This window comes from Erpetoichthys calabaricus, chromosome 5 (genome assembly GCF_900747795.2).
Source record: "Erpetoichthys calabaricus chromosome 5, fErpCal1.3, whole genome shotgun sequence".
Classification (NCBI taxonomy): domain Eukaryota; kingdom Metazoa; phylum Chordata; class Cladistia; order Polypteriformes; family Polypteridae; genus Erpetoichthys; species Erpetoichthys calabaricus.
The window spans coordinates 248,285,247-248,299,094 of record NC_041398.2 but is presented as its reverse complement, the minus strand read 5'-3'; the positions used below and the strand labels follow the sequence as shown (position 1 = coordinate 248,299,094).

Below are 13,848 nucleotides of genomic sequence, written 5' to 3'. Positions count from 1 at the left end.
GTGGCTAGTTCTGTTGAGAATAGTGCGACTCTTTGGCACGGCTTTCCCATTCACAGATGAGACAACAGTACTTTGTAGAGCCGAGCTGCAGTCCTAGTAACAGAGCGACGACTTTAAGATCTCCACAGATATTCCAGTTGTACCTGCTATACTGGACGTGCTTCAGCACCAGTTCCATATTCTCGTACGTTTCTCTCATGTGTGCTGCATAGCCAACAGGTACTGAACGATAAACGTTGCCATTGTGTAGCAGAACAGCTTTCAGGCTTAACACTGATGAATCAATGAAGAGACGCCACTCTTCTGTTGTGATCAGAACCCAAGGCTGAGAACAATCCTTCAAATGTCACAACAGAAACTGAGACTGTCGACTTGTGCAAAAAATTTGGTTATATCATGATGTCAGCCTCGAAACACAGAAACGTTCATATCTGGTGACAGCAAACACCATTCCTGCAGTCTCAAACCCAGCAGCTTGGCTTTTGCTTGTGACAGACCCAAATCTCTGACCAAATCGTTCAATTCAGACTGTGTTATCAGATGTGGGTCGCCTGATGAGCACGGGTCAAAATCCGGGTCAGTGTCACTGTCAGTACCCTGCATTGCAGTTTCTTCATCTGGTTCATCTAAGGTCCAATCCTCTGGTGGTGTCAGAATTGGAAGACTGTCGTCATGTGGCACGGGTCTCGTTGCTGAAGGCAGAGTAGGAGATTCAGTTGACTTCTTGTTTTTGGCAGAGTGACCAGACACATTAGTCAAACAGAAGTAACAGTCCGTCACATGGTCTTTCTGTTCTCGTCATATCATCGGAACAGCAAACGGCATCGTCTTTCGAGGGCCTCTGAGCCAGGCTCTCAGACTGACAGCACATGTCGCACAGCTAATGTCAGGCGCCCATTCCTTGTCTTGATCACCAGCTGAAATACAGATGATAAGCTTTCTTCACAACAGCAGTCATCCAACGTCTCTGAGGTGCCACACACAGATATAGCAGAATGTATCGCGGCTGTGACGACATTGACGAGACACCAAAACATCTATAGCGTCGAGCTTACTTACTGTTCTATCGCTACAGATACTCTACATATACACACTGACTATCGAGATTAACCAGATGAGCAGGATCGCTGTATGCAGGCCACCTTTATAGCGTGTGAGACAGCGTCAAGCTCCTTCAGACCTGCCCAGGATGGCAACTTCCACAGAACAGCTGCCAACCTGCCCTGATTCCATGGCTGGACATGCCCAGGCTGCACAAACCGTTGTTGATAAGTTGCATACGGGAGCGAAAATGTTTAGATACAAATACAAGAAAAAAACTGAAACAGTACGTGATGGGAAAATTGTGATGTGATATTCGTGATCCGCACCCAAAAATCTACAAGGAACACCCAACAGGGTTCAAGAAGCAAAAACTTTGTTGTGCAGTGTAATCAATGCTTGGAGTTTGTCAGAATTAGTGGGTTGTTTGTCCACCCGCCTCTTGACCACAAGTTCTCAATGGGATTAAAGGTTTGGGGAGTTTCCTGGCCATGGACCCCAAATTTTGATGATTTGTTCCCCAAGCCACTTATTTGTCACTTTTGCCTTATGGCCTGGTGCTCCATCATGTTGGTCACCAAACTGTTCTTGGATGGTTGGGAGAAGTTGCTCTCAGAGGATGCTTTGGTCCCATTCTTTATTCATGGCTGTGTTCTTAGGCACCACCAGTGCAGAGCTTGCTCAGGGATGGCAGCAGGTAGGTGGGAGTGAGGTGAAGATTTTTGGAGGATGGCCTGGTGGCTGTCAAGAAGGGCAGCAAAGAAGCCATCAGGGACAGAATGATATTCTGCAAAAGGTACAGGGATCGGACTGCTGGGGTAGAGTCATTTTCTCTGATGAATCCCCTTTGCGATTGTTTGGGGCATCTGGAAAGAAAAGGTGAGCGGCGCTACCATCAGTCCTGTGTCACGCCAACACTAAAACATCCCGAGACCATTCATGTCACGTGGGGTTGCTTCTCAGCCAAGGCATTGGGCTCACTCACAATTTGGCTTAAGAACACAGCCATGAATAAAGAATGGGAGCAAAACATCATCCGAGAGCAACTTCTCCCAACCATCCAAGAACAGTTTGTTGACCAACATGATGGAGCACCAGGCCGTAAGGAAAAAGTGACAACTAAGTGGCTTGGGGAACAAATCATCAAAATTTGGGGTCCATGGCCAGGAAACTCCCCAGACCTTTAATCCCATTGAGAACTTGTGGTCAAGAGGCAAGTGGACAAACAACCCACTAATTCTGACAAACTCCAAGCAAGAATGGGCAGCTGCCATCAGTCAGGATTTGGCCCAGAAGTTGATTGCCAGCCTGCCAGAGTGAATTGCAAAGGTCTTGAAAAAGAAAGAAGGGCCAACACTGCAAATACGCATAAACTTCACGGAATTGACAATAAAAGCCTTTGAAACTTCTGAAATGCTTGTAATTCTACTTCAGTATACCATAGAAACATCTGACAAAAAGATCTAAAAGCACTGAAGCAGCAAACTTTGTGAAAACCAACACTTGGGTCATTCTCAAAACTTTTGGTCATAGCTGTACAAGGATAAACTCAGAGGCACCAGCCCCCGAGTGGGCAAAAAGATGGCATCAATTTAGAGCTTCCAAATTACCACAACAGTTGCACCTCTGAGATATCGGAGCGGGGACTCGTTTATAGATGCAGGCACAATACTGCAAGTCTAGAACAATCGTGAAAATTCTGGAAAGAGAGTTCAGATCCTTTGACATGTGAGACAGCAGCCCTAATGAACTTGTGCCTTCATAATGGAATTAAAAAAGCACTAAACGTGTAATTAACTGCTGACTTAAAGGAAGGAAAAGAGGACCCTGGATTGGTGTACCTGCCATCCTAGGAGTCACAAAGTCTTACAAATGAAGGCCGGCCATTAAAGAGGCATTTTAAGCCTTAAGAGGCTGTGGCTGAACATCAAGAGGTCCCCTTAACTTGTGCTTCAGCTTCCTCCTGGCCACTCTTTACGGTTTGTATCGTATTCTTGTTTGCCTTAACAGCTAAGGCCCTACAGGATCTGCTCTAAATATGAAGAACGGAGGGCAAACACACAGAACACACTTGGCTCTGCTAAAGTCAGAAACGCTCGTCCAGCCCATTACAAGGCAAACAGCGGGATATGAAGAAGCAAATGTAAAAGTCCGCCCTAGCATAGCAGCGTTTAGACGATGTAAAGTAAGGGATCAAAGTGTTTGGCACCCTTGTTTGTCTACTTATACAGTCATATGAAAAAGTTTGGGACCCCCTCTCACCCTGCATAATAATTGACTCTCCTTTCAACAATAAAGATATCAGTGGTATGTCTTTCATTTCCTAGGAGTACTGCGGTGTTTTCCGAACAAAGATTTTTAGTGACACAGTATTTAGTTGAAATCAAATGTGAAAAACTGGCTGTGCACAAATGTGTGTCCCCTTGTCATTGTGCTGATTTGAATGCCTGTCACTGCTCAATGCTGATTACTTGGTTGATGAGCTCATTACGCCTTCATAGACAGGTGTGTCCCATCATGAGATATAAAGGTATTTAAGGTGGTCAATCACAAGGTGGGCTTCCTTCCCTTTGACTCTCCACTGAAGAGTGACAGCATGGGATCCTCAAAGCAACTCTCCAAAGATCTGAAAACAAAGATTGTTGAGTCTCCTGGTTTAGGGGAAGGCTACAAAAAGCCATCTCAGAGGTTTAAACTGTCAGTTTCTGTAACTGTGAGGAATGGAATCAGGAAATGGAAGGCCACAGGCACAGTTGCTGTTAAACCCAGCAGGTCTGGCAGGCCAAGACAAATACAGGAGTGGCATATGAGCGGGATTGTGAGAATGGTGACAGACAACCACAGATCACCTCCAAAGACCTGCAAGAACATCTTGCTGCAGATGGTGTATCTGTACATCGTTCTACAATTCAGCGCAATCTGCACAAAGAACATCTGTATGGCAGGGTGATGAGAAAGAAGCCCTTTCTGCACTCACGCCACAAACAGAGTCACTTGTTGTATGCCAATGCTCATTTAGACAAGTGAGATTCAACTGCTTTGGACTGATGAGTCAAAAATGGAGTTATTTGGTCAGAACAAAAAGCGCTTTGCATGGTGGAAGAAGAACACTGCATTCCAAGAAAAACACCTGCTACCTACTGTCACATATGGTGGAGGGTCCATCATGCTGTGGGGCTGTGTGGCTAGTTCAGGGTCTGGGGCCCTTGTTAAAGTCGAGGGTTGGACGAATTCAACCCAATATCAACCAATTCTTCAGGATAATGTTCAAGCATCAGTTACAAAGTTGAAGTTACGCAGGGGTTGGATATTCCAACAAGACAATGACCCAAAACACAGTTGGAAATCTACAAAGGAAGACGTACAATGTTCTGGAATGGCCGTCACAGTCCCCTGACTTGAATATCATCGAAAATCTATGGGATGATTTGAAGCAGGCTGTCCATCAAATTGAACTGAACTGGAGAGATTTTGTATGAAGAATGGTCAACAATACCTCCATCCAGAATCAGACACTCATCAGAGGCTATAGGAGGACAGCGTCTAGAGGACAAAAGGAGTATTGATGTCATATCTCTGTTGGGGTGCCCACATTTATGCACCCGTCTAATTTTGTTATGATGCATATTGCATATTTTCTGTTAATCCAATAAACTTCATGTCACTGCTGAAATCCTACTGTGTCCATAAGGCATGTCAGATATTAAAAGGAAGTTCCTACTTTGCAAGCTCAGCCAATGAGAAACAAAAATCCAAAGAATTAAGAGGGGCTCCCAAACTTTTTCATATGACTGCACGTTTGACTGACTGCAGAATCACTGAAGCAGCCTGAAGTTGGCGTCACGCTACCCGACTTTGATGCTGAAAGCGTGTCACACTTGCTGGATCTCATTACCTTGAGGATGTCAGATTACACAAGGAAGGGTCAGGGGCGACATATTGCACGGTGCCCTTTTGACTCCTCAGCACAGTTTCAAATGTCCAAAGTATTTTGAGCTCACAGCATTCTGACGGCCAATTTACATGCCAGTTTTCTTGGTATGGTGAGTTCAACTACAGTCCTAGCCCTCGTGTTTCTTTTTTCCACTCTGGCTTGTTATGACAGACATGAGACAGCAAACAGAGAAGCCCCTCTTGTGTTTGCGTGGTTCAGGACCCCCGCTTTCCTTCAGTCTTTGTGTTCACATTGTATGCATTATAAGGAACGCTTGCTGGTTGTCACACACCTTTGACCTGTTTGAGAACTTGGGGACACGGCACCGTGACTTGCTAGATTACGTGAATGAAAGGCAACGACTGAAAATCGCCGGAAAAGTCGTGCTGTGTGACAGGCTTGGACGATACAACAATTTGATTGTCTTTTAATGATTTTGCGTTGCCATGATATCCAATCACATTGCCTGTAGAAGAGTATTTGTGCCGTAATTAAATGCAACCCAACGTATTAACTACATTCAGATGTAACACGTATGCCTGTGGTGAATTAACTTTGGTACGCTTTTATGGTGTCACAATTAAACACATCAGTATAATGATTAATTGCTTTTCACTACGACATGCAATTTCATTCATAGATCGTGCATCATAACTAAAAGCAAAGCGAACGTTTTGCATTTCGGGTGAACTTTCACACATAATGACTCATTGATATGGATAGCCAATCAGAAGCAGGCATTCATTACGTGATTTTTACCACAAACAGCTGAAGGTTTTTTGAACAAGCAAAAGTAAAATCGCATGGTGAGGGTTAAGACTCACGGCTTTTAGTATTTGTTTCATTATTTTTGCTCATTTATTGTATTACAAAGGACGTTTAAAAAGTCCACACTTTTTATTTTTTAAACTCTATTTACGAGAGTATTTCAAAAACACTTTTCTACATAGTCACCTTCCTTTGCAATGCAATTTTCCCAGCATCGTACCAACTTTTTAATGCCCAATTACTGCTACTCTCGCCTTAACTGTTTCCAACGAAATTACGAACGTGCAGAAACTTTTTGAACGTCCCTTATATTAAGATTCTGTGCTTCTAAGAATTCCCATTAGGGGGTTTTGGTTGTTAAGGAATTCATTTCTTTTGAACTCATTGCTTATTAAAATGTGTGGTTTTGGATGGTAAATTGTATTAACTGTTTCTGCAGCCAATGTCTTTGTAAAAGGACTCCACCATATTGTGTACCCGGTATCACTCCGCTGCTGCTGCAGTAATTAGGGGCGGAGTCACAGGGGTCGTGATCCTGATGCTAACAACACGTCGGGTTAAAAGGTCATTCACTTGATCAATTCTACATTGACGTTTTTAGACCAAAACCCCTTTATTGTGCACCGTGTTTTACAAACCTCGCTGTTTTGCACTTCTGGGATTAGTTTATTGTCTTACATTTTTGATCTTTTACTTCTCAATTTGGATTTGCTACGTCGTACTCTCAATCTCCAGGTTCTCACCTTGCTTAAATTTTGACAATTGTCATCTCCCGATCTGCCTTGTTATTCTTTTTTTGCTCTTTTCTACGGAACATTAAAAGTACCCTTGCAATCCTGACACTGTGAAGGACAACGTGATTTTCTACTGTATCTCTGCTCTCCCATACGCACAAAATATGTTTTTGTTTAAAAACACAGACATTAGCCTGCGTGTTCGCCTTTTGTTCACACTACCCTGGCATTCTCAATCCCCAAAAAGGAAGACTTCTGAAAACGTTCTCCAGAGCCGTAGATTTCTGAAAATGCAGCCTCAGTGTTGTAAGTGTGGATGGGCGAAAACCATTTTTCGAAAAAACACACTCTAATCGCGCTCTGATTTGTTCGTGCTTATTATGTGACCCTACTCTGATTAGATCCTTCTCATTACAACGTCTCATTCCTCGATTAGTCACCCTTCATGAAAGAGAAACGTATTCCAACATAGCGAACACAGACGAGTCACGTTCCATGATGTTGCTTTCCTGTATGTGTCGTGTTCTGTACAGTTTTTACGCTTTACACTTTACCGAGCACTACATTTCTCTAATAAATCCCAATGGCGTCACCATCCCTTTAAGAATTGCCGATGTCTATGCTCACTCTCATGCCCAGTGTAGGCGGAATACTACGTCATATATGTTTTTGGTCATTTTAATTTGAATGGAAATACTGTAGTGAACGATATGAAAACTCTAGTGTGGACGGAGATTATTTTTGTGGAAAAACACCATTTTTCAAATGAGAATATAGCGTGGACGCAGCCTAAGCTATCTGTAGCTAATCTCATTATCTGTGCTCGCTTGATTAGCCCTTATCTTATGACTAACAAACTCCATTAGCCTACGTTAATCTGTTAAAATCACAAACATGCGACGCTACCAGGAATTAGTGGCTGCTGGGCCATGATCCTCAAAATGTCTTCTTTGAAGACGCGATCATGATATTTCCTGTAAGAAACATCATACAGTGGATGGTTCCACTTGCCACAACCTGACTAAAACTTCCTTCTCCAGCAACTCACAAATGTTTTGTAGCAGCACTTGAAGAAGCTGCCACACAGCTGTCACCTTCTGGGCTTGTCTACGATAAGCACTACCACCATGGGATGTGATCGCCGGCTCTCTTATCTGTTTTATTCAACAGACTCTAGCTGTGGACCTCCAGAGCTCCACTCCATTGAGGATGTCGTCACTTTATATTATATGTCAGTTATATTAGATGCCTGGTTACACTACAGTTAAGATTAGATAGATAGATAGATAGATAGATAGATAGATAGATAGATAGATAGATAGATAGATAGATAGATAGATAGATAGATAGATAGATAGATAGATAGATAGATAGATACTTTATTAATAGATAGATAGATAGCATAGTCGGCAAGATTAGATAGATAGATAGATAGATAGATAGATAGATAGATAGATAGATAGATAGATAGATAGATAGATAGATAGATAGATAGATACTTTATTAATAGATAGATAGATAGCATAGTCGGCAAGATTAGATAGATAGATAGATAGATAGATAGATAGATAGATAGATAGATAGATAGATAGATAGATAGATAGATAGATAGATAGATAGATAGATAGATAGATAGATAGGAGCTATAAAAGCCAGGCGTCTCATTCAGGAGATGAGTTACCCACAATACCGCTCTCTAGAACCTGTAGATTTGAAGCCAACATGGCTGACGACTTATTTTGTTGCTACCTCACGCTATCAGGTGCCTGTTATTTTCTGAGTAAACGGGGTGGGCCTGGCTGGCACCCCAACACTTCTTTTGACTCCTGTCCTTCCTAGGACCGACAACAATGCATAAACACAGAGTCGTTTCCTGATTGGTCAGAGTGAATGGAAACACAGAATTGAACTCATACTTGACGAGTTCAAACCTGACATGTCAAGAAACTAATGGGAGCCACTCGGATTGGGTTGGAACAAATCTCATACCTTGAGAGTACGACCTTCAATGACTTTCTGACAATTTTGTACTAATTTGAAAAATGAATGAGGAGCTCACCATGTGGGCTAAAAATCGCGGAGTGTAACCACCGGCAGTCGGGTAAAATGCCAGATTCTCAAAACCAATCTGCCACAAACCAGCACTTCACTTCTAAGTTAGTTAAGATCTTAAAAGGCAGAAACACATCATGTGGAGGTTAAAGCCGCATTCCACTGCAACGCAAACAATCAGCAAGTGCCGTCAACTTCTGCTGTCCACCATCACACATGTCAGAATCACTGAGACCAAATCCAACACTAATGGCTGTGTGGCGCTCCTATGTTTTAGTTTTCTCCGAAATTCTCCCAACCTCTTCATGAATGCTCTCGAGGCCTGTCATTGGACGTGTTTGCCTCCCAAGCTTGTTAGCCCCACCCATACTATAACGACTTGCCATCTTCCCGTCCCTCCGGTGATATGCCAGCTACTATTCTTACAGGTGGTGCAGTGGTAGTGCTGCTGCTTTGCAGTAAGGAGATTGTGGGTTCGCTTCCCGGGTCCTCCCTGTGTGGAGAGCGCTTTGAGTAGTGAGAAAAGGGCTATATAAATGTAAAGAATTATTATTATTATTACAATATTTTCTTGCCAGCCTGGTAAGGAGCCGTGTTGCACCACCATAACATGATGTTAGAACTTATTTTCCAACCATACCAATTATAAAGTTCAGGCTTTCTTTAAGTCCAAAGGGCTAATAAGGAGTCTCTAGACCTCCACTAATGTTTGGCACCTTGATTCTGCCCTCCCATGGATGGACAGCCCTTTCCAAGAGGTGCTTCCGAATTATCTAGAACGTCTGCTTGGTTGACTTCACAGCGAACTTCAACTTTTAAGGCTTATGATGAAGAGCTCGATAGCTGTGGTGGGGTCATCCGTATGATTAAATACGCACCGTGCCCTCACGCCTCACATTATCTCCTCTTTCCGGCTTCCTCTCACTGTCCAAAGAGACACACTGTAAACGGACCCCAAGTGTGTGTTAACCATTGCCTCCCCTTAAAGGTGGCTTCCTGACTTCTTCCCGTTGTCACGGAGATAGACTCCGCCTCCCATTCGAGGGATTATCAGATACATCCAGTGGACGGCTCAGTAACAGAGTGGTGCTGGGCTCTAAAACACGACTGTCTACTGCTGTGGGTTCAAGGTCCTCATAAAGGGGTGTATTGGCTAACAGCGTCCAATGGGATAATTACAATTTCTGATTGATTCCACCTTAACGTAGTTTAGATTTTGTTCAGGTCAAAAAAATGTTTGATAATAAGGTGCGTCTGGTCAATTACTGAGGCATCACGTTTGACGCATCTCTAATCAAACACCCCCAGATTCCATGATGTTTTGCCAAGTAGGAGACAAATTAAATGAGCCCTGCATGCCACTAAAGCACCACCCATAAAAATGAGCACAGCACCTCAAAAAACCCACCCATTAAATGACTCTCGGTGAGTATACATACATGCCAGTGCTGTCACTTTGGCAAACCAACACTGAGGAACTCTTGGCGAAAATGTTCTTCAAGATGACAGCCCAAAAGTCCAGCGTGAAGCCGTCTGTCTGTCCATACGAGTTCTTTTTTTTTTTTTGACACAACGCACAAAGCAGTTGCAGCCCTAGTGATTGCCAAAAAACAAAATACATTATGAGACGACAAAAAAAAAAAAAAACAACAACACGTGCACCCGCACGCACTCACACACATCCTCTCGTTAAGCTTCATTCGCCGGAATGGTTTGGCAGTGATGACTGGGATGAGTGAAAGAAAAGTTTATATTGCACTTGTCTCACAGAACACTTAAGAGCTGGATGTACTGGAGGGTCACGGTGTCGCTTCAGACCGCAGAGAGGAGCAGAACAAAAACACACGCAAGCCATCGTCCGTTCAGTTCACATTTGCCAGCCGGGATTGAACAGAGACAAGCTGGGATGGAAGGAAGGCGTGATGTTCACGAGAACAATCCAAAAGTCTCCAGATGATGAAGGCCTGCGACCAAAGACTCCCAAGATGGTATTGCTTTGCAAGGCCGTCCTCTCTCCAAATGCAGCTCCCTTATATTCTGTGGTGTTCCGCTTTAGTAATCTATTGTTTAAAAACAAGAAAAAAAACAAAAAAAAAAACGAAACAAAATTGCCAAGTAAACTGTTTTGGGATCATTTCAGGATTTCACCTCTTCACAGTCCTGATCAGTGGAGAGCTCTATGTCAGAAAGTCCAACCTCCACGGCCAGAATCAATGAGGTGTCCGAATCGCTGCTCACTGCTGGATCATTGTCATCTGGAGGAACAAAACAACACAAAGAAAAACAAAAGATTAGCCAGTTTGACATCAAGAAACAACGTAATGTTGAACTGCACATGCTCTCTGGTCAGATCTGTCTCTGTAGGTGGGCCATGTGCACCCATTTAGACGGTGTAAGAGTAAAGAGAGGACAACGATAAAGAGTTGGGCTACCGACCTGGTAATCCCATATACAGTGCATCCGGAAAGTATTCACAGCGCTTCATCACTTTCTCCACATTTTGTTATGTTACAGCCTTATTCCAAAATGGATTAAATTCATTTTTTTCCCTCAGAATTCTACACACAACACCCCATAATGACAACGTGAAAAAAGTTTACTTGAGATTTTTGCAAATTTATTAAAAATAAAAAAACTGAGAAATCCCATGTCCATAAGTATTCACAGCCTTTGCCATGAAGCTCAAAATTGAGCTCAGGTGCCTCCTGTTTCCCCTGATCTTCCTTGAGATGTTCTGCAGCTTCATTGGAGTCCACCTGTGGTAAATTCAGCTGACTGGACCTGATTTGGAAAGGCACACACCTGTCTATAGAAGGTCCCACAGTTGACAGTTCATGTCAGAGCACAAACCAAGCATGAAGTCAAAGGAATTGTCTGTAGACCTCCGAGACAGGATTGTCTTGAGGTACAAATCTGGGGAAGGTTACAGAAAAATTTCTGCTGCTTTGAAGGTCCCAATGAGCACAGTGGCCTCCATCATCCGTAAGTGGAAGAAGTTCGAAACCACCAGGACTCTTCCTAGAGCTGGCCGGCCATCTCAACTGAGCGATTGGGGGAGAAGGGCCTTAGTCAGGGAGGTGACCAAGAACCCAATGGTCACTCTGTCAGAGCTCCAGAGGAACCTTCCAGAAGGACAACTATCTCTGCAGCAATCCAACAATCAGGCCTGTATGGTAGAGTGGCCAGACGGAAGTCACTCCTTAGTTAAAGGCACATGGCAGCCCGCCTGGAGTTTGCCAAAAGGCACCTGAAGGACTCTCAGACCATGAGAAAGAAAATTGTCTGGTCTGATGAGACAAAGATTGAACTCTTTGCTGTGAATGCCAGGCGTCACGTTTGGAGGAAACCAGGCACCGCTCATCACCAGGCCAATACCATCTCTACAGTGAAGCATGGTGGTGGCAGCATCATGCTGTGGGACTGGGAGACTAGTCAGGATAAAGGGAAAGATGACTGCAGCAATGTACAGAGACATCCTGGATGAAAACCTGCTCCAGAGCGCTCTTGACCTCAGACTGGGGCGACGGTTCATCTTTCAGCAGGACAACGACCCTAAGCACACAGCCAAGATATCAAAGGAGTGGCTTCAGGACAACTCTGCGAATGTCCTTCAGTGGCCCAGCCAGAGTCCAGACTTGAATCCGATTGAACATCTCTGGAGAGATCTTAAAATGGCTGTGCACCGACGCTTCCCATCCAACCTGATGGAGCTTGAGAGGTGCTGCAAAGAGGAATGGGCCAAACTGGCCAAGGATAGGTGTGCCAAGCTTGTGGCATCATATTCAACAAGACTTGAGGCTGGAATTGCTGCCAAAGGGGCATCGACAAAGTATTGAGCAAAGGCTGTGAATACTTATGGACATGGGATTTCTCAGTTTTTTTATTTTTAATAAATTTGCAAAAACCTCAAGTAAACTTTTTTCACGTTGTCAGTATGGGGTGTTGTGTGTAGAATTCTGAGGAAAAAAATGAATTTAATCCATTTTGGAATAAGGCTGTAACATAACAAAATGTGTAAAAAGTGATGCGCTGGGAATACTTTCCGGATGTGCTGTAACTCAATTGCAAAGTAAAGAAAATATGGAATCATTGTGGAGACGTCTTTTTAGATCACAAAGATGGTGGCGCTTCCCGGAGGAAGTAGACGGACACAAAAAGCAACGTCAGAGGTATTATAACCTTCAATCATCTGGTTTTCAGAGAGGGGAAGAAAAGGCATCGGGACACAGTGCCAACCCCTGGAGCGGCGGTACAATTACAATCACTAGTGCTCTTCAGCTGTCCCGTATGCGCACCCACGTGACAATTGTTAAGCCACGTGCACTTGAGGACGGCGCTTCTACGCAATCTGCGTACTGACTATACTTGCGTGTGGACTTTAAGTAAATCTGGAGGATTCCACCGGGAGGCAGTGCGAGAAATCATCACGGTGAAAAAATTACACCCGGTTTTGTTGTGTTGTGAGTTGAGGGAAGAAAAACGTTAAAAGATGTTGGACATGGCTGGCCTTTTATCCTGGCCAATACCCCCAGGCCGCCAGGTGGAGCCCTGCCTGCAACATAGAGGTGCCCCGAGTTCCAGCAGGGCATTATGGACAATGGAGTTTTCATCCACAGACCTGCTGGATACCACAGGGGCCACTAGAGGACGCTGCATGGAGGCCTAAAGACTCTTACGTGCCCTATAACCCGGAAGTACATCTTAGTGACAGCGACAAGGGAAATGATGTACTTCTGGGATGAAGAAGAGGACTTTTGATCTGACCCAGAAGTGATAGGAAGTCACGTGGACTGAGGGATTAGAAACACTTCCGGGTCAGGGACTATAAAAGACTGGGAAAGATACCAGACGATGAGCTGAGCTGGGTGGAAGGGTGGCAATGCGTCTGGGAGAGTGGAGGATTGTTTATTGTAGTGATTATTGGATATATATGAGTATTGTAGAGAGGACGGTGCTTTGTGCACATTATAGTCTGGGACCAGATGGCATCCCAGGCTGTGCCCTCAGAGCGTGTGCTGACCAGCTAGCAGGTGTGTTCACCAACATCTTCAATCTCTCCCTGAGGCAGTCAGTGGTCCCCACTTCCTTCAAGGCATCCACCACCATTCCTGTCCCAAAGAAACCAGTGGTCTCCTGTCTGAATGACTATCGCCTGGTTGCACTGACATCGGTCATTATGAAGTGCTTTGAGCAACTGGTCAAAGGTTACATCTGCTCCTCCCTCCCTGACACGCTGGATCCTCTCCAATATGCTTACAGAGCAAACAGATCTACAGAGGATGCCATTGCGCTAACAATAATCACTGCCCTCACCCACCT

The 13,848-nt window shown here is 44.1% G+C and overlaps 1 protein-coding gene across 2 annotated transcripts in view; it reads right to left on the bottom strand.

Annotated features, from left to right (window-relative positions):
- The window catches only part of rnf150a (ring finger protein 150a), a 176,113-nt gene that overhangs the window by 20,534 nt on the left and 141,731 nt on the right, over window positions 1-13,848 (bottom strand). The window contains exon 7 of one of the 2 annotated variants that reach the window (XR_007935101.1): window positions 9,404-10,784. Coding sequence is in view for 1 of the 2 variants with exons in the window: in XM_028802742.2 (XP_028658575.1) it covers window positions 10,666-10,784 (119 nt within the window). In the remaining variant the exon portion in view is untranslated. Of the gene's footprint in view, window positions 1-9,091; window positions 10,785-13,848 lie in introns of those variants that run through there. The other variant, XM_028802742.2, reaches the window with a different exon arrangement.